Below are 27608 nucleotides of genomic sequence, written 5' to 3'. Positions count from 1 at the left end.
TTTGGGTCATGTGACCCGAAGGCAGCACGAGGGTTAATGTAGCAAAAACCAAGGAGTTGATCGTGGACTACAGGCGGCTGCAGGGAGAACATGCACCCATTCACATCGAGGGCACAGCTGTAGAGAGAGTCAAAAGTTTCAGATTTTTTGGTATCAACTTCAGCAAGAAGAGCTGGACCACCATATTGGTGTGGTTACAAGGACAGCGAAACAGAGGCTCTTTTTTCTGCGGTGACAGCGGAAATTTGGCACGGACTGCACTATACTGACCAATTTTTACCGCCGGACCATTGAGAGCATACTGACTGGTGGCATTACAACATGGTTTTGTAACAGCACTGCCCAGGACAGGAAGACACTACAAGAGTGGTCAAATCTGCACAGCGTATTACAAGGACTGCATTCAGGACCTTTACAGCCAGCACTGCAGGAGAAAGGCCAAATGAATCATTTTTTGACCCTAGTCATCCCTGCCACTCCCTCCTGCCTTCTGGAAGGCGATAGAAGAGCATAAATACTTGTACCAGCAGATACAGGGATCGTTTTTACCCACATGCCATCTGAATGCTGAACTGTCCTTGAAATATCTTTTTGCGCTACAATTTTTCATATTTTTTCTACCCTTTTTCTCCATTCTCCAGTATTTATTAATTTTTTATTCTCTAAGTTGAACGGACATTGAGCACAAAGAATTTCATTACTTATAAATGATGTTTATGAGTATATGATAATAAACTTTAACTTGAAACTTTTATCAGAGCATTAAATTGTCTGTGCTTCGCTTGCTGTTAGGTTGTCGACTCTCTCACTCATGAGCGTCCCAAAAGGCCTTCAAAATCAAGTCACGTAATAATACTGAATACAATGATATAATTCAAAATTAAGACATTACTTGAAAAAAAATTATACATTATTGTAATGCAATTGCGACAATTGCTTTCAGGCCTATAGATATAGTTAAACATATTGTGTACAATATAGCGAGGTAGCTGACTTAACCATTCCTGAATGTGCATTTCATCAACACCAAGTTTGCGTGCTACAGATCTGTTGCTGGTGGTGAGTGCTTTCTGCACAGCTTTCTGTTTAAAAGCTAAAGTGTAAGAATGTTTCGGCATGGTGCGTCAGATTTGTACACAAAGTAGACACACGCGCGGCATACATTTTACACTGGGCTTTTGTTTGACCTCCTTGTCTATTCTGTGTTTGTCTATGGCCGCACTGCAGCTACAATTCACTGAATCTCTCTTACTAATTAACCCTTTGGCAATCTCTGTTTAATTTCCATTTAAATCTAGATTAAATTTAAATCTGTTGCACCAGTCATTTTAAACCTAGTCTAAACCTGGATTAGCAGTTATATTTAAACCACCCCTGGAGGAGGTTTATCTCAGTTTTATTGACAACATGGCTGCATATCTTCGCTGGATGGGGTTAGAGGAAAGTGTTCCTCGCAGGAAAATTAGAGATAGGTTAAACCCAATTGAATTCTATGACAACAGCGAGTTTTCACAGCGGTACAGATTTACAAAGGAGTCTGTCATATACCTGAATGGGAAGGTTGGACCAGCAATCAAGCATGGAAGTGAGAGGAATTTAGCTGTGCCACCGATTCTCCAGCTCCTAGTAGCTTTGCGATTTTATGCTACAGGGTGTTTTCAGATGGTTGATGGGGATCTTTTCGGAGTTCATAAATCCACAGTCTGCAGAATTGTCAGCAGAGTGTCCAAGGCAATTGCAAGTTTAAAGGCTCAGTACATTCACTTTGAACCAAGGAGAGAGACAACAGCTGGATTTTATGGGAGAGCAGGTTTTCCAGGAGTAATTGGGGCTATCGACTGCACCCACATTCCCATTACCAACCCAGGTGGTTGGAATGGGGAACTGTTTTGGAATCGAAAGGGCTACTGCTCAATTAATGTCCAAGTTGTGTGTGATGACCAGGCCCAGATCACACACGTTGTTGCAAGATGGCCAGGATCCACACATGACAGACGAATCTTTGACAACGGTCAACTTTGTGCACTGCTGGAGAGGGGAGATCCGTGGACACCTAGTGGGGGACAATGGCTATGCATGTCGCCCATACCTGATGACTCCACTTTTGAACCCTCGGACCCAGGCAGAAAAAAACTACAACTACTCTCACATTCAAACAAGAGGGGTAATAGAGAGAGTGTTTGGGGTGTGGAAGCGGAGATTTCCATGTATACAGTTGGGACTCCGCACACAATTGGACACTACCCTGACCATCATTGTTGCAGTAGCTGTTTTGTACAACTTTGGGAAGAGAGTAGGAGATGATCTACCCGAGGAGGATGAGCACCCACTTGATATGGAAGATGCTCAAGTGCAGAATGCTGCAAATAAATACATTACACAATTTCAGTTTCAGAATTCATTCAAAAATCTTTCTATTTCTTGTGACTGGCTTAGATCCAGTAGCCTCTGCTTCTGAAGAGTTAGGACCTCTTTCTGTAGCAACAGGACATCTTTTTTAATTTTTGCATTTTATATGTCGAGCATGCATCTCTCCTTCTCTAATGTGAGAAGCTCCTGGTGAGAGCTAAGCTTAGGGTGCTTAGCAGGGGGCTTCACAGGTGATGCTGCTGCTTCGATGTTTCCATGAGGCTCCACTTGCTCCAGTACGATGATAGTGTCAGCTAGACAAAACAAAAAAACATAAAAAACATTAGGAGGCTACCTACAACTATGCACAATGCACTTTACTCTTGAGGTCTCTGACGTCCAATGACAGGAAATAACTAATTTAATAAATTACCATAGGCTACTAAAGAGAACATGGAACTGTTATTTCTGTAGTATGATGTGCTATTCAATGAGAAAATTATTAACATCTGAGGTGTATGTACAGTAATACATAGGCTCTAACAAATGCTTTGTAGGCAAAATTATAGCCTATTTTCGTCATTTTTGTCACGTTATTGCTGCAACCAACGGCGTTGGAGTTCGTAGTTACTTGCAGCTTCTGTGGCTGTACTGTCATCTAATGCGCCGTCATCGTCGTAGGGGTTGGGGAGGGGGGAAATCTGCTGCGGGATCATATCAATGATCTTCTTTGACAGAGGATCCGTAGCATTGATTGGTGGTCCTCCGCCGGTTTGAAATTGGCTACGCCTCTCTTCCGCCGCATCTTTTTTGGCTTTAGTCTTGAGGTTTTTCCAGCAGGCTTTAAGTTGCGCCCTGTCCCTCGTCTCTTTAATACCGGTAGAACCATTGAAGCACTCAGCTAACCGGACCCAGTTCCGCTCCTTCTTTTCTAGAGTACTGCTGTCAGTCCTCTTGTCCTAAATTATTACCCCAAACTCCTCCATCAATTCAGTCAGCAACATCTTTTCAAATGTTGAAAAGTTTGACCCTCTTTGACGTGCCATAGCTAGCTAGCTGGCTATTTGTAACGTAGTTTATTATAGCCGCTGTAGTGGTAGCCTAGGCTATAAACGGTAACTAACGGTATCAGTAACGGCATTTATTCAAAAAGCTGCTATAGGAAAAAGAGCGCATGCATTCATTTAGGGCTATTTAGTTCCGTAGGCTATTTGTTAAACATACGTTGTGAATTTGTTTACATTTCGACGGAATCCATCATGGCGGACATTGAACATAAACTAATCCTGTTTTAACCCTTGTTTAAACTAGTTTAACTAATCCAATGTTAAAATGAAGATGTGCAACACATCTCTGATTAATTATAAACCAGTTTAAACATAGATTTACTAACCCTAGATTAACTCTAAACCAGGATTAATTTAATCCATGTTGGTGCAACCCAGCCCCAGAGGTTTAAAAGGTTACCTTTGCCTAAACTGACATGCACCAACTCAGAGAACTGAGTTTCAACAGCCATTTACACATTTAGTCTCTATTTGTTACTCTACTCTTAAGGCATGTTTAACTTAATGTCTGCACCTCTCTGTCACCAACTGTCTCTGGAGTGGGGGGTGGGGGCTTCACAGGGTGTCTACAGGTATAAACAAGTTAAATGTAAGACCTTTTAATACCACTTCCAAATGAAATTAAAGACCAAACTTACGATGGAAATACAAATCAAAAGTGGAAATATACAGTAATCTTTCCAAGTAAACACTGATGTCTGTTCAATATGAACAGTATGGTAAAATGACAATAATCGGTTGAGTTTAAGAACATTGACTAAATGTGTCAAATGCGGAAGGATAACACAAAAATGTAATTGCTGTCCTAAATTATACTTATTATTACACTAGGGTGGAAATGGTGGAGCAGAAACTAACAATTCCATGAATCCCATGGAAACAAAGGCAAATGTGTGAGATGTACTGATGTGGAGCACAAATGATCCAAGAAGCAGTACTTCTCTTGAGTGGTTTTTATTCAGATGAATAATCATTGGATTCAGGTCAAAAGTCTATCACTTGAACTAGTTTAATCACTTAAGACACAAAGTCGGCAGCTTGGCATACTGGCACATGGAAAGGATTAAACATTTAGACTTTCATCAAAGTAATGCTGGCTTGTCCTTTTTCATCAATGTCCTCAAAAAAGCAGGCTGCAGAGCTACTGTGTCTGTGGGGTGACTGTCTCTGGAGGGCTGGCAGGCAGGGGCAAGCAGGGCCTGCAGGCAGGCAGGCAGGCAGGCAGGCCAGCTGGATGAAGCTGTACTGGGGTCAGGGCTGAAGAGAAGCTGTCCAGCTAGAGAGGGGTAGTCCAGCAAGGGGTCTGTGTGGATCTCACCATCCTCGAGTCTGTTGCATCCTCTGTTGAACTCTGTTGAGCAGGCCTCTGCATGACCCTCCAGACCTGTCAAAGTGAAGAAAGGGTCCATGTCAGTTGTGAAAAATGAAGCTTTTCCCATCTACACTTGATACAGACTTCAGTTTTGACTGTGAAATGCAGTGTCATTACTTGAACTTGAATCCAAATGTGTTGGCCTCATCGATTCCAGGCTCTGGCAAGAGTATTTACCTCTAAACTGGTCAATATATACACATCTGACAAAAGACCAGCTCGACCTTTGCTTGTAAACAGTGATTCTGACTGTCAGAGACCTTTAAATAGCCTGACTTACCGAAATTGGCAAAACTAGCCTGGCTAACGTAGGTCGCTTTCTCAGGGCATATGACGAATGAAACAGGCTCGCCTTGAAAAATCAGATATACTGACTATCTTTAGCAGGCCCTTGTCTACAAAAAGCAGTCCTCCCTGACGTTTTTGGAGTACAATTGAGTGAAATACACAATTGTTTACACACTGCCAGTGGGCGAGCCGAGCCTGACTCTGAGGCTGCGGTCTATGCGGTCTCCCTGTCGCATAGGCTTATTACAAAGACTTTCACGCCCCAAATCACAATTATGAGCCGACAGGTCTGTGGGGAATTGCTTTTTCTCCTAAAGGCTGCTCTCCTCGACCTTTTTGATGAACAATTCGCCGAGATGCAAAATGACTCACTAATTAAAAACAGAGAGGAAAAAAGCTAGAGCTACAGTAGCTACTTTTCGAGTTCGGTTTTCCGTCACTTCAGAATCACGATCTAAAAGGTATAAAAGTGCTAAACCTTCACCATAATTCAAGAGTAGTGTACTTTCACAAACCCAATCATTAATTCTAGCTTAAAATGTGTAAAAACAGGACTTACCGAAAGTGGCTGCCTCCAACACGGCTATTACGGGACTCCAGTTGAAAACAACAATGGCCGCCGAAAAAGAATTGATATTCGTAATGGCGAGCTGCGATTGGAAGCGAAATGAAACAGGGGCTAAAAAACGAGGGTGGGGGCTTGGTCAGCACACAATTTCAAGAAAGCATGTGTGTGTCAAGGGAAGGCTGAGTGTGTGAGAATTTGGAGCAGGCGAGGGGAGCAATTAGCCAAGCATGCATGTTTCAAATATTCACAAAAAATCGACTTTTCATCTTACAGTCAACTTTTTCTCAGATTTGTATACTAAACATTCTCAAGAGTCTTCATATGAACTTGTGATTGGATCAGAGTATAAGTTTTTGGCCGGCGGATGTGTAATGCATTATTTTAGCGTTAGCGATAAATTCGATTTGCTTTATATCAATCATTTTTAGAGGTATGAAGTTGCCTTTGCACATGGTAACATGTTGTAGTGTCTTCCACGTGACATACCAAGTTTGGTGTTGATATCTCAAAGATTTGCTTAGATTTGACCAAACCTCCTGTTTGGTTGCTTTGTTGCAGATTTTGATTGGCTCTACCGGACAAACGGTTTTGAAAATCAGAAATCCCTAGGATAACTTTTGTGAGGCTCAGTCTGGAGATCATCTATGGCAATTTTGAAGAGAATTTGACCAAAAATGTAGGAGGAGTAGCGAAAAAACGTGTTTCCTTAATCTTTATTGTACAGAAAAATCCAATATGGCGGCCGTTATAGCTTCCGAGGCTTTTTTGTTCCTCATGAGAAATAAGGCATATGTAATGAATTTCAGAATTTTGGGACTTATGGCCTGCAAATGGCATCAATTTGAAAATTGACATATTGGGGCGTGGCCTGTAGCGCCACCTATTGTCTCACATGGCCCATGTTTGGTATGGTAGTTAGTAATGGTCTGCAGTTTCAACATGCCAAATTTCACAACTTTTTACGGTACTGGTCTAGGGGCTGCCATTGACTCCCATGGGTAAAACATAATAATAATAATAATACCACCAATAACAATAGGTTTCCTCCTACCGGAGGAACCCTAATAATAATAATAATAATAATACTAACAATAACAATAGGTGCCTCGCAGCTTCGCTGCTTGGCATTTCTGGGGAGTCAGGAGGCTGAGTGGTGAGGGAGTCGGACTAGTAATCCGAAGGTTGCCAGTTCGATTCCCGGTCATGCCCACTGATGTTGTGTCCTTGGGCAAGGCACTTCACCCTAATTGCCTCGGGGGGTATGTCCCTGTACTTACTGTAAGTCGCTCTGGATAAGAGCGTCTGCTAAATGACTAAATGTAAATTGTAGGGTGTGCTTGCTTGCGTCAGTTGCACAGGGGTCTGTATATTTTATATAAAAATGCATCGGGCCTACTTATTATTTATAAAGATTACATAGATTTAAGAGCATCTTTTTTTTGCTGCTCATTTACAACTCAAAATACGAGTGAAGTTTAGAATGAAATATGATGTCTTCTCATTTCCCCTGCAAGAGGCAGCTGACAGGCTGAATCAAAACGAATACATTTGGCAGACCGGTGTTAAAATGGACCTAATCTCTATGACTTAAACGTCCTTTGAAGTTGTCCCTTCTCGTGATATTTTCAGGCATTTAGCCTACTCATATTGCATTCATTCATTAATAAAGAACCCCCTTTGAAGATTATTCTACGACTTTACCGGCAGAAGATAGAATCGCGATTCAAACAGTACCATCTGCTAACTGAAAATATGCCCCCAAAAACGTAAATAAGCTTGACATTTATTTAGTGGAAAATCGCTCATTCATAAAAAGCTCACTGGTAGCGATCATTGTCAGTAACAACGCAAAATGCGATATAGCCCTGTGTGGAGAAGCTGCCCCGGTAAATTCTACTACTACAGTACAGTACTAGACTACTGCTGTGTTCGTCTTGGTAGCGATTGCGTTGGTTGAATTCGATTTAACGTTCCGTTGTACGGTTTAGGCTGAAATTAATTATTTTCATGAACAGATTGACAAAGTTTAGGCTGTGGCAATGAAGTTCAGGTTAGTAGTCAGATTGTTTCAACTATTGAAAGACTTTTGAGTAAGGGGAGTGCCGAACATGTTCTGTCGCCGTTTGACTTGAACAGCTGAGGAGTTTTTGTTAGCTACTCACACTAGTGTCTCGGGGAGGCTACAGCGTTGCAGTGAGCTACACTGGTTTGAAACCACAGGTAATGGTAATTTCACCAACAAATCGTTTACTAATGTCAGAATAAATCATACAACGAAAATGTATATGTGAGGAATGTTTATTTTAACGATTGAAAACAGATACATCATGGACCACTGTAGTATGTGTTGCCCGGGCAACACAGGCTAATGTCATGATGCTAATACTTCAGTGAAATAGTAGACTACTGTTTCCGAAAGTAGATGTACTTCCTTAATAATATCAGCTTATATTGTACATTACACATCACAATTGTGTGTCATATCACAAAGTAAAATGAGTAAATATTTATCACCCTGGCCTCTTTGCTTGTGGCGTTTCTGCAGCTGCCTTGCAGTAAAGCTATAGTTAGTCTAGCTATCCCCCAAGTTAACAGATGCGAAACGAATGTTCTGCCAAAGGTAGTCACGCGTGTTTTCTTGACGTTAGTGACGTAGTGACGTTAGTAACGTCAGTGACTGTGGCTAGCAAATTAGCCACCGTTAGTTTAACTTTTCGCCACAAAAACTTAACTTAAGCCCAAACCATGCAACGGAACGTAAATTCCAATAGAAGCAACTCAATCGCTACCAAGATGAAACTGTTGACACCTACTTTGTCTATGTAGGCCAAATATTGACTGAGTTTTAGGGGGGCAAAAAGAATAAAAATAATAATAACTAGAGAGGATACAATTTCTGGGGAAATTGTAGGGTGTGCTTGCTTGCGTCGGTTGCACAGGGGTCTGTATATTTTATATAAAAATGCATCGGGCCTACTTATTATTTATAAAGATTACATAGATTTAAAAGCATCTTTTTTTTGCTGCTCATTTACAACTCAAAATACGAGTGAAGTGTAGAATGAAATATGATGTCTTCTCATTTCCCCTGCAAGAGGCAGCTGACAGGCTGAATCAAAACGAATACATTTGGCAGACCGGTGTACAAATGGACCTAATCTCTATGACTTAAACGTCCTTTTAAGTTGTCCCTTCTCGTGATATTTTCAGGCATTTAGACTACTCATATTGCATTCATTCATTAATAAAGAACCCCCTTTGAAGATTATTCTACGACTTTACCGGCAGAAGATAGAATCGCGATTCAAACAGTACCATCTGCTAACTGAAAATATGCCCCCAAAAACGTAAATAAGCTTGACATTTATTTAGTGGAAAATAGCTCATTCATAAAAAGCTCACTGGTAGCGATCATTGTCAGTAACAACTCAAAATGCGATATAGCCCTGTGTGGAGAAGCTGCCCCGGTAAATTCTACTACTACAGTACAGTACTAGACTACTGCTGTGTTCGTCTTGATAGCGATTGCGTTGGTTGAATTCGATTAAACGTTCCGTTGTACGGTTTAGGCTGAAATTAATTATTTTCATGAACAGATTGACAAAGTTTAGGCTGTGGCAATGAAGTTCAGGTTAGTAGTCAGATAGTTTCCCTACTGAAAGACTTTTGAGTAAGGGGAGTGCCGAACATGTTCTGTTGCCGTTTGACTTAAACAGCTGAGGAGTTGTTGTTAGCTACTCACACTAGTGTCTCGGGTACAGTAGGCTACAGCGTTGCAGTGAGCTACACTGGTTTGAAACCACAGGTAATGGTAATTTCACCAACAAATCGTTTACTAATGTCAGAATAAATCCTACAACGAAAATGTATATGTGAGGAATGTTTATTTTAACGATTGAAAACAGATACATCATGGACCACTGTAGTATGTGTTGCCCGGGCAACACAGGCTAATGTCATGATGCTAATATGTCAGTGAAATAGTAGACTACTGTTTCCGAAAGTAGATGTACTTCCTTAATAATATCAGCTTATATTGTACATTACACATCACAATTGTGTGTCATATCACAAAGTAAAATGAGTAAATATTTATCACCCTGGCCTCTTTGCTTGTGGCGTTTCTGCAGCTGCCTTGCAGTAAAGCTATAGTTAGCCTAGCTATCCCCCAAGTTAACAGATGCGAAACGAATGTTCTGCCAAAGGTAGTCACGCGTGTTTTCGTGACATTATTGCAGACCGGTGTAAAAATTGACCTAATCTCTATGATTTAAACGTCATTTTAAGTTTTTCTCTTCTCATGATATTTTCAGGCATTTAGCCTACTGATATTGCATTCATTCATGAATAAACAACCCCTTTGAAGATTATTCTACGACGTTACCCGGCAGTAGAAGATGGAATCGCAATTCAAACTGTACCATCTGCTAACTGAAAATATACCCCCCAAAACGTAAATAAGCTTGACATTTATTTAGTGGAAAATTGCTCATTCATAAAAAGCTCACTGGTAGCGATCATTGTCAGTAACAACGCAAAATGCGATATAGCCCTGTGTTGAGAAGCTGCCCCGGTAAATTGTACTACTACGGTACAGTACTAGACTACTGCTGTGTTCGTCTTGGTAGCGATTGCGTTGGTTGAATTGGATTTAACGTTCCGTTGTACGGTTTAGGCTGAAATTAATTATTTTCATGAACAGATTGACAACGTTTAGGCTGTGGCAATGAAGTTCAGGTTAGTAGTTAGATAGACTTTTGATTTAAGTAAGGGGAGTCCCGAACATTTTCTGTCGCCGTTTGACTTCCTAAACAGCTGTGTACTGTAGCTAGATGTTTTTGTAGTGTGTCTCGCGTAAGCTACAGCGTTGCAGTGAGCTACACTGGTTTGAAACCACAGGTAATGGTAATTTCACCAACAAATCGTTTTCTAATGTCAGAATAAATCCTACAACGAAAATGTATATGTGAGGAATGTTTATTTTAACGATTGAAAACAGATAACGCTACATCATAGACCACTGTAGTATGTGTTGCCCGGGAAACACAGGCTAATGTCATGATGCTAATACTTCAGTGAAATAGTAGACTACTGTTTCCGAAAGTAGATGTACTTCCTTAATAATATCAGCTTATATTGTACATTACACATCACAATTGTGTGTCATATCACAAACTAAAATGAGTAAATAGTTATCACCCTGGCCTCTTTTCTTGTGGCGTTTCTGCAGCTGCCTTGCAGTAAAGCTATAGTTAGCCTAGCTATCCCCCAAGTTAACAGATGTGAAACGAATGTTCTGGCAAAGGTAGTCACGCGTGTTTTCGTGACGTTAGTGACGCAGTGACGTTAGTAACGTCAGTGACTGTGGCTAGCAAATTAGCCACCGTTAGCTTCACTTTTCGCCACAAAAACTTAACTTACGCTTAAACCATGCAACGGAACGTAAATTCCAATAGAAGCAACTCAATCGCTACCAAGACGAAACTTTTGACACCTACGTTGTCTATGTAGGCCAAGTATTTACTGAGTTTTAGGGGGGCAAAAAAATAAAAATAAATAATAATAATATATATGTGAGAGAACAAAGGTTGTGCTCTCGCCGAAGGCTTGAGCACACCCAATAATAATATATATGTGAGAGAACAAAGGTTGTGCCCTTGCCGAAGGCAAAGCACACCCAATAATAATAACACTAACAATAACAATAGGTGCCTCGCAGCTTCGCTGCTTGGCCCCTAATAATAATAATAATACTAACAATAACAATAGGTGCCTCGCAGCTTCGCTGCTTGGCCCCTAATAAGAAAAGGTAGAAACACTATAAGTGGCTTCACCGCTTCGCGGCTTGGCCACCAATAAGAAAAGGTAGAAACACTTAAGTGGCTTCACCACTTCGCGGCTTGGCCACCAATAAGAAAAGGTAGAAACACTTAAGTGGCTTCGCCGCTTCGCGGCTTGGCCACCAATAATACCACCAATAACAATAGGTTTCCTCCTACCGGAGGAACCCTAAATATATATGTGAGAGAACAAAGGTTGTGTCCTTGCCGAAGGCAAAGCACACCCAATAATATATATGTGAGAGAACAAAGGTTGTGCCCTTGCCGAAGGCAAAGCACACCCAATTACAGAGGACACAGGAGAATTAAAATGAAATGAATGGGGATGGAAGTGTGGGGTTTCAGCTGGTAGATATATCCGTACATCAGAAAGTATGACATCTAGAACACATACTTTCTGATGTATGTCTGCTACACTAAACGTCAGCAGCTGTGTACAGCAGCTGTTTTGGCCTATGCATTTATCAACCCTGACCCAAACCCACTCTGATAAATGCACAGGCCAAAATGTGTTAAAATGTTGCTAAACAGAACATGGTTACCTGGAAAACTATATGACCCATAATATTATCCAATACTGTGAACACTTAAAATGACCCTAAAAATGGATTGAAAATGGATATTGTGCAACAATATATATATTGAAAAATGGATACAGTGCATTTTAACCAGATGATTAGGTTTTCTTTACATCAGCAGCTACATGATCCCAGATTAACAATAATGTGGTATTGTTCAAAAATACATGATTCTCAGTGGATGTTGGTCTTACCTGACAATTCTAAGACCTGTTGGAGGAATGTAGACAGAAAACATGATTGTGGCAAGTGTTTGCCACAATCATGGCAATCTGGTACACTAATTTTTTTAGTGTACCAGAATGAGACACATTGTAATTTGTACTACTTTACACATTTGTATCTTGTACTTTTGTCCAAATTACAATTAAACAACATCAACCTCAACAGTGCAAGAGTGTACTTTACATTTTTCTATAAACTCAGCTGATACCTTTATGAACTGTTAGAGGACATGACACAGTAGACAGGGTTGTGATAACTGTAGTAGGTCTGCAAAACACCTGAATGGACCAAATGCTGTGGTCTGGAAATAAAAATGTGATCGAGCAGAGTATTTTTCTCAGTGGTGGCAGATTGGATCAGCTGTGTGAACCCTCTACTATGTAACAAGTCTGAGATGGGCTTGCTTGTGTTGGCCAACAGGTCCTCGTTGAAGTCTCCACAGACAATGATTGGGTGGTGATCCAAAATCTCCATAGAGTCCAAGAGGTTATGCAGGTTTGGCAAGAATTGAGTCAGGCTGTAATGTGGGGGTCTGTAAACGGTTGCAATTAATGCCCTTACAGGGGATTCCACTTTAAGGACAAGAAACTCTAGGTCGGTTACACTCTGCATGTATTGCACGACATGTGCTTTGAGGTGGTTTTTAACATACATAGCTACTCCGCCACCATTTCTGTTGGAAAAATGCTGATAGTTTGTGTAAGACAAATGCCTGTTGCGCTTAAACATCATATAGCCATCTAGTTGGAGATTCTCAGCAACAACAGATCCTGACAAGTGAGTTTCTGTGAAACACAAAATGTCGGCAAGGAGCAGTTCATGATGACTCTTAACATCATTGATATGAGATTGGAGTCCCTCTGTGTTGAATGACGGTTAGCTTTGGTGTCTGGCTGGTTGTTTTTACATCCTTTAAAAGTGACATAACGTTGTCCATCGTGGCTCTTCTCATGCTCTCCAAAGTGGTTGAGATGTCAGGATCGGCATATATTTTCTTTTCATCAAAATCAGTGATGCGCAATCCACCAAGTGAGGTTGTTCGGCTGAGTGCTACATATGCCATACCAGGTTCAAAAATACGCTTACATGACACAACTGCAGACGTGGTTGTCATCCCTTGAACCTTGTGAATAGTGCATGCAAATGCTAGTTTCATGGAGAACTGACGACAAACCACACCATTTCTTCTCAATCTTTCCTCTGTTCTTTCAATGTACACCAAGTTCTCAGGTTCCCCAGGTATTTTATTGCGGTGTCTCTGCCCAGCGCCCGAATGGTCAAGTTCTAAACCAATCATTTGTACAACAGTCTTGCCATCTTGGACACGGGTAACTATTCTACATATCTTGCCAAATGAGCCGTTCACCAATCCATCCTCCACATCTATGTTTCTGGTGAGCATTACACAAACACCAATTGCAGTTTGTAGTGTGTCAGGGAGATCTCCTTTGTGACCTTTAAATGGTGAAGCTTGTCTCTGCATCTGGCCTGTTTGTGGATCCTTTTTGTGTCAATGTTTACAATTTCAGTATATAGAGCAGAAAGGATGGCTGAATTGTGTTGGTCCACCTCCTTGTTGGTAGGAAAAATATGCAGTACATCCTTTGATAAATCTGTTGAGTCAATCACAGCCTGGCAAATTAGTTCTTTGTCTGCCACTGATAAAGCCTTCTTTTGTTTCGTACGGATTCTGTTCAACAGTTCTGCAAAAGCAACATCCTCTCTCTGTCGCATAATTTCTGTAAGAGTGATAATCTGAAAGTGGTCTTTCCAGAAGTCAAGGATGTGCTCCTCAAATACACACAAAGGTTTAGCCTTTCCAAGAGGTGGCAGCTGATAGAAGTCTCCCACTGCTAGCACAGAAATACCTCCAAAAGGCTTCTTGCTCCCTTTGATTTGCTGTAGCCTCCAATTCACATATGCAAAAAGAGGTTTTGAAACCATTGACACCTCATCAATGATAATTATCTCTGCATTTGACAGTGTTGTGTCTGGTTCAGGCTTTGGTACATCTTTCGCATTACTGCTGGGTTTATTTGAGGAACTTCCATTGCTGCGGTACTACTTCCTCTATCTGTGGCATTAGCGCTATATTCGGGAACATCATCTTGTTCGTTATGTTCGTCAGGGTGTACTTCCTCCCGTTCTGCAATGCTTTCCAACCGAACCAACTCTGTTGCTGGAGCCAGTGTTGTCCACGCATCCTCAATGGGTCCATTTTGTTCAAACTCCTCAATGGCCTTGTCTACTGCCATGTTGTGCCTTTCGTACTCGGCCCTGTTCATGTTGACTATATCAAACACAGACTGCAGGTACTCTGTTCCTGGAAGCTGCACAGAGGCGCCAGTTAAAAATTATTCATACGTTGGGAAACGTTCCGTTTTCAGCTGCAAGTCTGAGCGATAGGGAACGTACAGTTTTAGTAACGTGCCGTAAAAATTCTCTGGGTGCTTTTGCTGTGAAAAACGTGCATATCTGATGATTGTGGGTTTCCCGTGTGTTCGTTTTTGAATGGCTCCCATGTCATTTAGAAGGGACAATACATTTTTACCGTTCGTTTGTCTTGAGTAGATAATCCTGTAGGTTGAAGCAAACTCTGCCATGCACATGGTTTCAAATTCAATGCCTTCTGGCCTGGCTTTGTATTTATCTGTCAACCCCGACATCCTCAGAATCAGGTGTTTTGTTATGTAGACTGCTCATCGGAAGACTCATTTTTAGCGCATTTTCATCCGTCGGTATGAACACAACACTTTGTGTACACATCTTAAGCTTCAAACTGCATACGCGGGCAACGGCCTCTTGAGCACTGACCTCTCTGTTTTTAGAGTATGCCTGCATGATCTGTTTCATTTCTTCACGGTCAGTTGTGTCGGCTTGACTCGTGTCTTTCATTATTGTTTTGAGGTATTCACTCATCTCGTGTTCAGCCTTTGAAATGTAGGATAGAATGTACATGACACAGCAGTAGGGATTCAATATGTATTGGATGTCCATGTTGGCATTCCATGCTCTTAGCAAGTGTGGATTATATCCATTCACCCAACAGTCCTTTGGATCATGCTTCATGACAACCACGCTGGAGTTGGTCAGAGACTCTACACATTGTTCGTATTCGTCATATCTCAAGTTGCACTGTGCAAGCAGCTGTGCAGTGTTTTCAAAGGATTGGTTAGGGTCTGTCAGCAAATCCCACACTGGTTTTAACTTTACATTTACATTTAGTCATTTAGCAGACGCTCTTATCCAGAGCGACTTACAGTAAGTACAGGGACATTCCCCCGAGGCAAGTAGGGTGAAGTGCCTTGCCCAAGGACACAACATCAGTTTGCATGACCGGGAATCGAACTGGCAACCTTCGGATTACTAGCCCGATTCCCTCACCGCTCAGCCACCTGACTCCCTTTATTTTAGCATTGTCTATGGTCATGATCGATTCAGCACTCGATTCAGCCTCGCCACTTGCTTCTCTGACATCCGCTAACAACGGTCGGGTGATCATGGTTTTCTTCACAGGAGGTTTAGGAAATCCGAACCTACAGTGTTTATTACCTTTTTTACAAGACTTTGAGTGATTTTTGCTGTGAGTCTGTACTTCCGTTACAATTTTGTAAAGTTCTGGATCAGTGTTGGGGTTCGGCAGCTGACATGTTATGTGCCTATCGACAAATTCACAAACCTCCTGATCATAGTTCTCGTCGAATACCGGTGAATTTTGAATCCATACCAACATATGAATATGAGGGCTCCCTCTTGCTTGGTACTCAACACGGTAAAAATAGTCAACCAAGTGTCCCAGGGTCTGTGCAGGTGACATGAGCAGGTCTCTCACTAAAGCCTCAACGCGTTTTTCAAAAATGCGCATGGTTGTCACTGGGTTGCTTCTCAGTATGTCGCATTTTGTGGACCAGTCTAGTTCTGAAAAGTTAACTTGTTCACCTTGCTGTGCCTTTATTGCTGTTAACACTTCTGGCCATCTCATTTCTGATGCACTAAACGTACAGAAAAAGGAGTTCCCAGAGCATAGCAAAAAGATCTTTCAGGGTTTTATCCCAATAGGCTGGAGTCCCTCTCAGTGGCATCATGAATCTGGTTGCATCTTTGTTTTGCACCAATCTTTGAACCTCGCGTTTGTCTTGCAGCAATCTGTTGCATATTCTGCGTCCATCTCTGGTTCTTACTTTCCCTTTGCGGAGCTGTATGCTCATACTGGAAGAACCCATGTGAATCTCTGTCACAAACTGTGCAAAGAAAATGTAATTTGTGTCCCTGGCAAAACGATTGTCAACACAGAAAAGCCTAGAGTTGAAATATCTGCTTGGTGATAATTTTTTCATTCGGTTGAGCTCATCTAATGTGTTTTCTCCAGTAGGGAACTGAACTGGGAAAGCCATAGCCTCCAATTTTGGAACTCTGAAAAAGCTTACAGGGCTATTTCCTTCGGCAGGGGCAACACAAAATACACCGTCACTTAATATCTCTTGTCCAATGTCAGCTGGTTGCAAACATGTGTCTAATACAACACCAGTTGTCTGGTTATTCCCTTCTTTGTCTGAGTTAAGTTCCAGATCATCTTGTCCATGTTCTTCTGTGTTACTTGTTTCATCCCTGTTGTCAGTGTCCATCAGATCGCTTGTGTCATTGACAAAATTACCTTGTGCCAGTCAGGCGTCTTTTTAACTTCACTTTCATCAGCTGACTTTGGCTATTTGGTCTCGGTAAACAGTTTACAGTCGTTTCCACCTCTGAAGGTACACAAACCACAGCACCATGAATTGCTCTCTGTTGTCCTTTGGGAAGGGTGATGATTTTAGCAAATGGGATGTGCTTGGCTATAATGTGTCTCTCAAGTATGTTTAGATCAAAGAGTTCAGAGGGAATGGGTGACAGCTCTAACTTGTTCACCACAGCTATGACCGGCATGTTTCCCACCTTAAGATTTTCAAACTGAGTGTGCTGTAACACCTGTTGTCTGTTCCAAGGACCTTGCATCTGATTCTGTAAATTTGGCATGTTTACAGTTGTGAGATCCAACTTCGTCCAGCACTGCTTTGCGGCTGCAGATCTTTTTCCTTTCCTCAGCATTATTGTGCAGGAGATTAATGACAAATGCTAAACCAGCAGTTTTCTTTTTAATGACAGTGAAATATTTCGATAAGTGATTACAAAAACAAAACAGATGTATTAGTACTAAGGCAATACAGTAAGAACCAATATTCTATAATTCACAAAAAAACTAAAGACAATAGTTTACTCAAAGATGGTCAGAGATTTCTAAAAGGCTTTCAGGGAATTTCACAGAGACAAGTTAAACAGTTGTCAAGCCTGCAGTAATAAAGTTTGTGTGTGTATATCTATATATGTTGTTTTGAATTCAGCAATATATAAATATATATCAGTAGTATTCAAAGATGGTTGTTAAACTTGTGTGGGGTGTGTAGTTAAACACAATATCACCCAAATGCTTACAGTCGGACACTGAATTTTTTCTTCAACCAACAATGATAATTCAGATGCTTCAAGTTGGGTAGTAATTCAGATATTTCAAGTTGGGTAGTAATTCAGATATTTCAAGTTGGGTAGTAATTCAGATCTTTCAAGTTGTTGTTATAATTTTGGTATTTCAAGTTGATTTATAATTCAGGTATTTCAAGAAAGGATTTTTCTGGCAAGGTGAGGTTTAAAGAAAACCCAAACCAAGAGAGATTCAGATCTTTCAAGTTGTGGTTATAATTCTGGTATTTCAAGTTGATTTATAATTCTCGTATTGCAAGAAAGGATTTCTGGCAAGGTGAGGTTTAAAGAAAACCCAAACCAAGAGAGATTTATTTCAGTTCAAGGTGAGGTTTTTTCAAACAAACACAGAGAATTTGGTGGGGGTGAGACCAACACACCCAAGACACACAGCTTCCTCTCTCCCAGGACAAGACCTACCAAAGAAATTAAGTAATTTAGTTGACAAAACCATAAAAAAATAGTTGAACATCTAGTTCATAAAGCTGTACACAAATTATATATTACCGCCCATTTAGAGTAATGTGTGTGCAACATTTTCAACACAATTTCAGAGCTGTATGTGTCTGCAACATTTTTGTACATTAATCATAATAGCTCATTGTACATAATGTTAAGGAAAAAATAAATAAACCCTTTTAAACCCATTGTGCAACCCCAGTCAACACTGTGGAGTCCTTCCGCGATTGGGAACTGAACATCAGCTCCCTCACCAAGAAAGCACAACAGAGGATGCACTTCCTACGGCAGCTGAAGAAATTCAACCTGCCAAAGACAATGATGGTGCAATTCTACTTCCACGTCTGTTTGAAGTTTCTTGGCGAATAAAACCCATTCTGATTCTGAAAAGTATTAATAATTGAAAGATGTAAAAACAGAAATACAGTTTAAACAGTGGAACAGTGTTTCTAGCTCTTAAATATAGTGATGAAGAGCATCAGATGGGCAGTCAGATGGCTGAGCGGTTAGGGAATCGGGCTAGTAATCTGAAGGTTACCAGTTCGATTCCCGGTCATGCCAACTGTGGGGACGCATCACAGACTGAGCAACTTGATGTCAAACAATGAATAAAACAGTGGCAGAGCTATTATTAATGTGTAAATCTGTGACGGCAGAGTATGCAGCCAAGCTCTCTATGACTTGTTCTACTCGGTCACGGGCATCAGACTCAGATATATTATTAGATTCATTCAATGCATTTGAATTTGAATTGTGGTCACAATTTTACAGCCACGTTCTTAAAATGAAAATGCATTTCTGGAAATGCATTTGAATTTGAATTGTGGTCACGATTTTGCAGCCACGTTCTTGAAAATGCAAATGCATTTCTGGAAATGCATTTTCATTTGATTTTTGGTAACAATTTGCTTCCATAGAACAAGAGATATAGCCTATTTAAACAGTGTCAAAAATTGACGCGGTGAGAAACAGTTCTGTCAGTGCATGACGTCACAATTGAATTTGACTTGAACATTCTGAACCATTGAAACCCATTCATTTTTTTTAGCACTTTAAACTTTAATACCTTAAAAACTTTAAAAGTTATCAATGAGAAAAGTAATAGCACAGAGCAGTTCAGACTTTATCAAATGAAGTTTGAACAGTGTTTCTAGCTTAAACGGTGTGAAAGGAGTAGGCGACGGAAAAAAGTGGGAGGAAAATAATAAATAAATACAAAATAATAAAAAAAATAAGTATGCAGAATAACAATAGTGTTTTTGTTTTTGCTTGCAGCAAACACACTAACTAAGAGAAAGAAAAGGAGGGAGAGAGAGAAGGGAGAGATGGGGTGTACAAAGAGAGGGATTAAAGTGGTCTTCCTGTGGCTCGAGACGGATGCTGTTCTGCAATCAGCCTTGCGTCAGATTGCCCCAGGACAGAGAACAGGGCACATCCTAACAGCAGACTAAGCTTTGTATGTGTGTGTGCTTCTTCTTCATCATCATCACTGTGTGTGTTGGAATGTGTGAGTTTTTTTAATCATCAAGCCCTTGTAGGGATGCAACAGCAGCCCAGCCTGAATACAGGTTCTCACTCTCACTGTGAGTGTGTTGCACTCTTCTCACAACCAATTCTATCCCATTCCCTAACTACTTCTGGATTGATTCTGCAGCCCCACACAGTTGAACGCAGCCATGGGTGTTTGGACTTGTTTTCTTCCAGAGGGAAGAATAGATTTGTCATAATTTGTTCTGTCCCACTTGGGAGAAAATGAGAAAGTAGAGAAAGAGACACAAAGAGGAATTGGGTAAGTTTGTGTGTGTGTAGGGGGGGGGAGGGGTTGCAGAGAAAGTGAGCCACATGGAGCTAAAGACAGGTAAATGAAGTTGAGAGAGGATGGAAGATAACTTACATTAAGGTGACTATAAACACACACACACATTCAGCTAATTTCTGCCTAAGGCTAGAAGGAAGTTCAGAAAAAGAACGTTCAATAGTAATGAAGCACCTATGAACACACTTACGAATACAAGATGCTCATGAGCTAGATAACACAATAATAATTGTGACAATAACAATAAAAACAAGATTATAATTTATAAGAAACATGTTTGTAGTACGTAGTTTGTTGTATGTAAATGTTATGAATGCGCATCTACATAAGTACACTCATCAATTTTCAACAATGTGAAGGCAGGATTCCAACTATCACTGCTGTGATCGGCTGAACCAGAAAAATGCATGGTGGACCCAGGTCATCAGCTCCTATTAACCAATCACAATAGCTGTCAGGGGAAGTTATTATTTGTATATGGCTGGTTATGGTAGATAACTATGGTAAATTAGAGGCATGCATGTTCTCTGCATATGTGTGTGTGGTCGTGTAGGTGTGTGTGAAATATTAATGTATCAATAATCTAAATAAAAATGCATAAAGGAAAGTCATCCTATGTAAACTATACATGTGCACATGTTCATTTACAGGATTGTGTGTTTGTGCTGGTCCTGGTCCCAGTGTGTGTGTTTGTGTGTGTGTGCGTGTGTTTGTTTGTGTGTTTGCGCTGGTCCTAGTCCCAGTGTGTGTGTGTGTATATGTGTGTGTGTCAGTCCTGGTCCAAGAGTGTATTCCTTGACTGTAGCTGTCCATACGTGGTTTGAGAGGATCAGCATTATGGTCATCCTGCTCAACTGTGTCACCCTGGGGATGTACCAGCCTTGCGAGAACATAGACTGCACTTCTGATCGCTGCCAGATACTGCAGGTCAGTCTTTGTGTGTGTATGTGTCTGTATCATTCTCAACCATTGCTGGTGAAGAGCTGGCTCACACTCTCTCTTTAAGAACACTCATAGATCCCTTGTTGCCCAGATGACCGGTTCTCTCTCTCTCTCTCTCTCTCTCTCTCTCTCTCTCTCTCTCTCTCTCTCTCTCTCTCTCTCTCTCTCTCTCTCACTCACTCACTCACTCACTCACTCTCTTACTCTTTCTTTCTTGCTGGCTTTTTTCTCATTACATCAAAATATCTCTCCCTCACTCTCTTTCTCACTTTCTCTCCCTCCTGTCATATGATCCAGAGTGTGTGTCCCTCCAGGTGTAGCTGGAGGCCAGAGCAGCATAGTGACAGGTGCTGGATGGAGAGATAAGGCAGAGACCAGCCTGGCCCTCAGTGTGTCTCAGTGTGTCCCAGTGTGTCTCGCTCGCTCTCTCTCTCGCTCTCGCATTCTCTCTATCTCGCTCTCTCTGACTGTAGTTACAGAATCTACCTATCTCTTCTCCTTAAATCCATCCAAACTGATAAATACATAAATGTATTAACCATTTATTGTTTGAATGTCACGTGGGGGGAGGAATAAAGATGTGAGTTCAGATTGACAAGAGATGATCTCCTTCCATGAGCCTCTCCTCTGACAGTCTGATCAGATTTGAGGGATCAACTAAACATTTCTCATATGTGGAGCGTGGAGGTTCCATAATTCTTGATAACTTTATGCTCTGCTCTTCATTCTTGGAAGATGGGAAACTGAAACTTGAACCAAATTATGCCAATACCAATAGAACAGTTATTTGACTCTATGGGCCCTATCTTGCACCCAGCGCAATTGACTTTGTACACTGACGCAAGTATCATTACTATATTGCACTCGACGCACAGCGGACTTTTCCCTTCACAGACGCACGTCGGTAAATTATGGAATGAACTTGGGCTCCCGGGGGCGGTTCAGCGAAAAGAGGGGGCGTGTTCCGGTGCAAACGTTCCCTGGTGCTATTTTGCAGTTTCAGAAAACAATTCCGCCACAGACCAGGAAAAATATAGTCTACAGTCAATGGCACGTTATTCAGGTGCTATTTTAAGGGCGCATGCTTGGCCCGTGCACACTGCTGGTGAGGCCAGCGTCTTCTTCCTGCGAAGCTATGTTACATTGTTTTGATCTATTGTATGGCTGTTACATTTCTTTCATGTCATCAATGATTAAAAAGATTTTCAGGAGAAATCTCTATGTATGTGAACTTGATTTGTAACAATTGTGGCAATTTCCTCCAACGCCTGTTTAACAGAAGCTAATTTGGGTGTGTTTCTTCTCCCATCCCCATCAGAATCAGAATTCGGTTTACTCACCATGTATGTTACACAGACACGGAATGTACTCTGGCAGGAAGGTGCAAACAATAAACATATACGGGTCTTAAATCAAGTAAAAAAGGACAATAGTTAAACTAATTCTAAGAACTAAACAATTTAAAAATACAACAATTTAAAAATTAAATATATGTAAAAATAAGAATTTGAATGAGCAGCATTTTCTTATTGCAACTTAGTGCAATAAGAAAACTGCTCTGCCTTTCCCATACAATGTCACTTCTCTGTCTTTTACGTCGGTCTCCTCGGCTGTGAACCGCTCCTGCCGTGCGCCTGGCAAATCCGCCGTTATAATAGCAATCCGCCATGGAACAAGCGCGCCTGCTCTTAAAGGGAATGTGAGATGACGCTCTGATTGGTTTATTGCACATTACGCCCAAACCACACCTATGAGTAATGTAGCTACTTCAGACCAACCCATTTTAGATTTGCGCCAGGTGCAGAGTCATTTATCCCGCCGGTATAATAGCAACAGCGCCTGATTTTTTTTTCGCGTTTTGATACTTACGTTTCAGATCGTTAAAATAGGGCCCTAAGGGTTAAATCAGAGCAAGAATGGTCAAAGTAAGGTTAAATGAAATAAACATTTAATAACATTGCAAATAAATGAAATCAATTACAAGGCAAACATGTTGCGAAATGAAGGTTAACTCTTACCTACACTACCATGATTATTGTAACCAGAGATAGAAAGCAAGATGTGAGGAAGGAGTACGACAGCAGGACAAGCCAGAGCTGAGGAAAAGGGCTCAGGAGATCAAGAATCCACAGAACAATAATTCACCATTCCTTTTATACACAAGAACAGCCAATCAGACCAAATCTTGACCCTTACTTATCAACATATGACTAGCAATGCTACAGTAAGTGACACAATAGGGAGAACCATCAAGTTGAGACTCCAGATTTTAGCAAATGAGAGGTGGGGGCAGGTTGACACACACACTCACATAGATACATGCACCCAAACAAGGGTGCATGTAAGGGAGTCAGATGGCTGAGCGGTGAGGGAGTCGGGCTAGTAATCTGAAGGTTGCCAGTTCGATTCCCAGCCGCTCCAAATGACGTTGTGTCCTTGGGCAAGGCACTTCACCCTACTTGCTCCGGGGGGAATGTCCCTGTACTTACTGTAAGTCGCTCTGGATAAGAGCGTCTGCTAAATGACTAAATGTAAATGTAAACAAATGGATTCATGTCGGTAGGCAAACAAACCCATATAAAGGTACAGTGCACACATTGCAGGCACACTGACAAATATACATGGACATGAGCAGACACACCCACACAATTTGACTGAAGCCACTCCACTTGTAATTTCTCCCTATGAATTAATGATGCTACACAAATTGTCAGGTCCTACCCATTCACGGCAGAATAAATATTAGATTAGGCTTCTTGTCTCATGTTCAAAATGATATGCATGGAAAATTACTCGGCAGACGATTAGGATAGACTGTGGGTTTCTAAATGCCTAGCTCTTGCCTAGCAAATATCTTTTGTAAAGGTCTCTTGGGGGGGAAATAACGTACACTTACACGTACACACACATGTATACAGACATATGTATTACACACACTCCAAAACAAATGAGCGAGCTGACTTGATTCATCATCAAACTAATTGGCTCTGCGTCCTAAGAAACGCTGCCGAAAACATGTTCCCACCCTCTCTCCCCATGATTCCCTCGACCATTCAGATCACAGCAGGAAGACAAACAAACCAATAACAAAAGACAATTAAGTATCTTGTAGCAAATAACAGCTCCTTATTGGATGTCTAATTGTGGTGGAACCAAATAAAACCTGTCTGTCAGGGTGTGATAAGCGGGAGAAAAAGGCACACACACTTTGACACAAACAGCAATCAATTCCTTCATAATTAGTGGAAAAAGAACTTGCACACCCACGGCAGTACACACACATACACACTAGTACCACAGCTATCAATCACAGAAGGACAAAGGCCGCTGGTGCTAGTTACAATCAGCTTGACAGTCCGCCTATTTGTTATTAGCTCATTACCACCTCCATTAAAGTTGTGTTTGAACTGCACAGCATGGTGGGATTGTTCAGCAAAGACAACGCACTGTTGCCAGGCAGGAATTTATTCTGCCAGCTAGGAGGGAACTTGTGAAATGATGGGTTAGCTTTGGGTCACGACAAAAACATCACAGAAGAGTGTGTGTGTGAGAGAGAGAAAGACAATGAGTGAGAGAGAATGCATTGCGCGTGTTGGGGGATGTGTGTGTGCATATGTGTGTGTGTGAGACAGAGAATACATTGTGTATTGGTAGATGTGTGTGTGTGTGTGTGTGTGTGTGTGCATGCATATGTGTGTGAGAGAGAGAGACAATCCATTGCATGCGTGTCCACATTTGCATGTATGTTCATGTATTTTCTTCAGAGCTAGAAAAGTCAGATGTGGTCCGCAAGTGGTTCTGGCTGGCTGGAGGTCAACATTAAGAGTTCATTAATAAACACCGAAGTTGGATTGAGAGAAACATTTTAAAGGATTTAGGCTTTTTCTTTAAACCTATACTTATCCAGAATGTGGGGTTAAGAGTGTGCTAACCTCCAGTATTAAAACAACAGGTAGGACTTTGCATTAACATGCTTGTAGTAAGCGTTAGTTAATAGGTAATAAGGCCCTTAAAAGATGCTTATTAACATTAATATTTGTTAATAAGACTAATTCACAAAGTTACGGGACCTTATTACCTGTTCTCTAACACTTATTACAGGCACCTGGATCTACAGTGCTTCCAAATAACATTACGTCAGCTTCCAGCATGGACGCCTGATGTTGCTGAGTGTCCCAGAGACACTCACCAGTGACTGTGTCCCACAGTCTAACCTCCTCTTTCATCCCTCCCTCCATATCCATCTCTCCCATTCCTCCCATCCTGTCCTCCTAATCCCTCCCTCCTGACCTCTCCTCATTCCTCCCTCCTTCCCCCTCTCCTGCAGGCGTTCGATGCGTTCATCTACATCTTCTTTGCGTTGGAGATGGTGGTCAAGATGGTGGCTCTGGGGATCTTTGGACAGCGTTGTTACCTAGGAGACACCTGGAACCGGCTGGACTTCTTCATCGTCATGGCGGGGTAGGCCCTGGCTGGGGAGAGGCAGGGGGGAATGTGGAAAGGGCAGGATGTAGGGATGAGCAGGGGGATGTGTCTGTGCGTGTATGTATGTCAGTGAAAACACCTCAGTGCATGTTTTCTAGTTGCAGTGCCCTCATTACGCCTGTGTATAGGCTGATACTGGAGGCCAGTGCAGGTTTTGCCCAATCAAATTACAGATGACCATCGTCCATCAGGATGCTAACATATCGCAGCTAGATCTCTCTTTCTCGTTCTCTCTCCCTCTCTCTCACACACACACACTGTTTCTAATTTGATCTTCCCTTGACGATTGTCTACCTTTCTCTCCTCCCTCTCCGTTAAGACCATTTCATCGAAAATTTGTTAGCACACTACACCCTCTTTTCATTAGTTTGAGTGTGTGTGTGTGTGTGTATGTGCTTTTTATTTGTTCTGTCCAAAGTTGATCCCTGTGGTGTCTGTAACGTTTTTCCAGACTTCAGCAGGAACTGAGTTTGTCCTGAAGCAGTGCTAAGAGTGTTTGACCTGGCTTTAATGCAAGAGCACATTGCTGCAGCTGGCCCGTACATTGCTAGCCAGCTTGGCGTTTCTCTCATTTCTCTTCCGTGTCTGAAAAGAAGTACCTTCAGAATAGACAAAAAAACATTTGACAAGCATTTGTTAAACTTTACTACAAGTAGTAGCATGTTTCGTTATCACATTTTTAACAGCATAATGGATAGTTGTAGTATGGGGTTGAACTAATGACCATTCAATCTTTTAACCTGCTGAAATCTGTGACCTTGATGCAGTCACTGTGGGTTTGTTGTGTTAATGTGATCAATGTGAGTCTGTATGTGTGTGCGTGTGTGTGTGTGAGTGTGAGAGCAATCCTTTTTTCCTGAGGATTCTGCTGCTTGCTGTGCTACAGTACATGGAGAAGAGTGCAGACCAGGCTTAAAGACCCCCCTGCACACACACACTCAGTCTCTGCTCACTCCTGATTCCACTGCTGTGGATTACCACTTCTCGGGGAGATAGGAACACAGGGGTTACACATAGAAGAAGGATCATGGACATAATACTGCAGACACACACACCGTCTCGGTTTCTCTCTTCATGTCTCTCTCACACATATTATGCACAGAAAGAGAGAGGTAGAGAGAGAGAGCGAGAGTGCAAGACAGAAAGAGAGACAGAGAGAGGCTGTCCTGTGCCTCCAGACACCACTGAAACACTGAGGACAGATGAAAGAGTGAGAGATGAAGGAGGGGGGGGGGCAAAAAAGGAGTGTAAAAAAGAGAGAACAATTAGAGAGAGGAGGTCTGCGGCGGGCCGCTAATTACTCTCACAAACACACAGGCTGATTGATGTGTGCGGAAACAGCTGCTTCTACAGTAACACACATAAACACACACTCCTGTTCTCTAATCTGTGGCTGTGTGTTGAGTTGTGTGTTTGACACTTAATGTGGATGCAATAACTTGCATTGTGCAGTCAGCATGTTTCTGAGAAGTAGGGAAATCATGTTGTGTCGGAACGACAAGAGCTAGGATCAGAGAAGAGCAGTAAATAGAGGGAGTCAGAGAAACAGAGAGAGAGTAGAGAAAGAAAGAGGGAAAGAGTCAGAGTGATAAAGAAAGAAAGCCATCCTCTCATCTGCCTCTCAAATATTCATGACGACCCAAGAGGAATGTGCCATCTCCAGCTCAGTGTGTATGTACAGTACGTGCTTAAGTGTGTGCATGTGTGGCTGACATACTTGCTCCACAGCTCTAATATGGTTCCATAACACTACTGTAGAAGACACATACTGCCTGGAGGGAGTTCTACTGAACAGGTTTTATTTGGTTCCACCACAATTAGACAGCCTGGAGGGAGTTCTAGAATCAGAATCAGAATCAGAAAGGGATTTATTCGCCATGAAAGTTTGCACAGACAAGGAATTTGCTTTGGCAGGAAGGTGCATACAATAAACATATACCTAAAATTTAAATATGTGGACTAACTATACTAAGGGTACATAAACTAGCAGTACTAAGTGGGATAAATATAAGTTGCCGTAAATTACAATATAAAAATACAAAAATACAAATATTACAAAAAATACAAATGTACAAGATACCATGTTGTGGTGCAGTGCAAAAGCA

General features: G+C 41.5%; 1 protein-coding gene across 1 annotated transcript in view; it reads left to right on the top strand.

Moving 5' to 3' along the window:
- Nucleotides 1-27608, top strand: part of cacna1ia (calcium voltage-gated channel subunit alpha1 Ia) — a 275083-nt gene that overhangs the window by 56379 nt on the left and 191096 nt on the right. Inside the window, exons 2-3 of the mRNA XM_067233031.1 lie at nucleotides 20892-21003; nucleotides 25346-25479. Coding sequence (XP_067089132.1) covers nucleotides 20892-21003; nucleotides 25346-25479 — 246 coding nt within the window. The remainder of the gene's footprint in view (nucleotides 1-20891; nucleotides 21004-25345; nucleotides 25480-27608) is intronic.

The sequence above is a fragment of the Osmerus mordax genome, chromosome 3, assembly GCF_038355195.1.
Source record: "Osmerus mordax isolate fOsmMor3 chromosome 3, fOsmMor3.pri, whole genome shotgun sequence".
In the NCBI taxonomy this organism is placed as follows: Eukaryota; Metazoa; Chordata; class Actinopteri; order Osmeriformes; family Osmeridae; genus Osmerus; species Osmerus mordax.
Note: the sequence above shows the minus strand (reverse complement) of the source record. Positions and strands in the feature narration are given on the sequence as shown.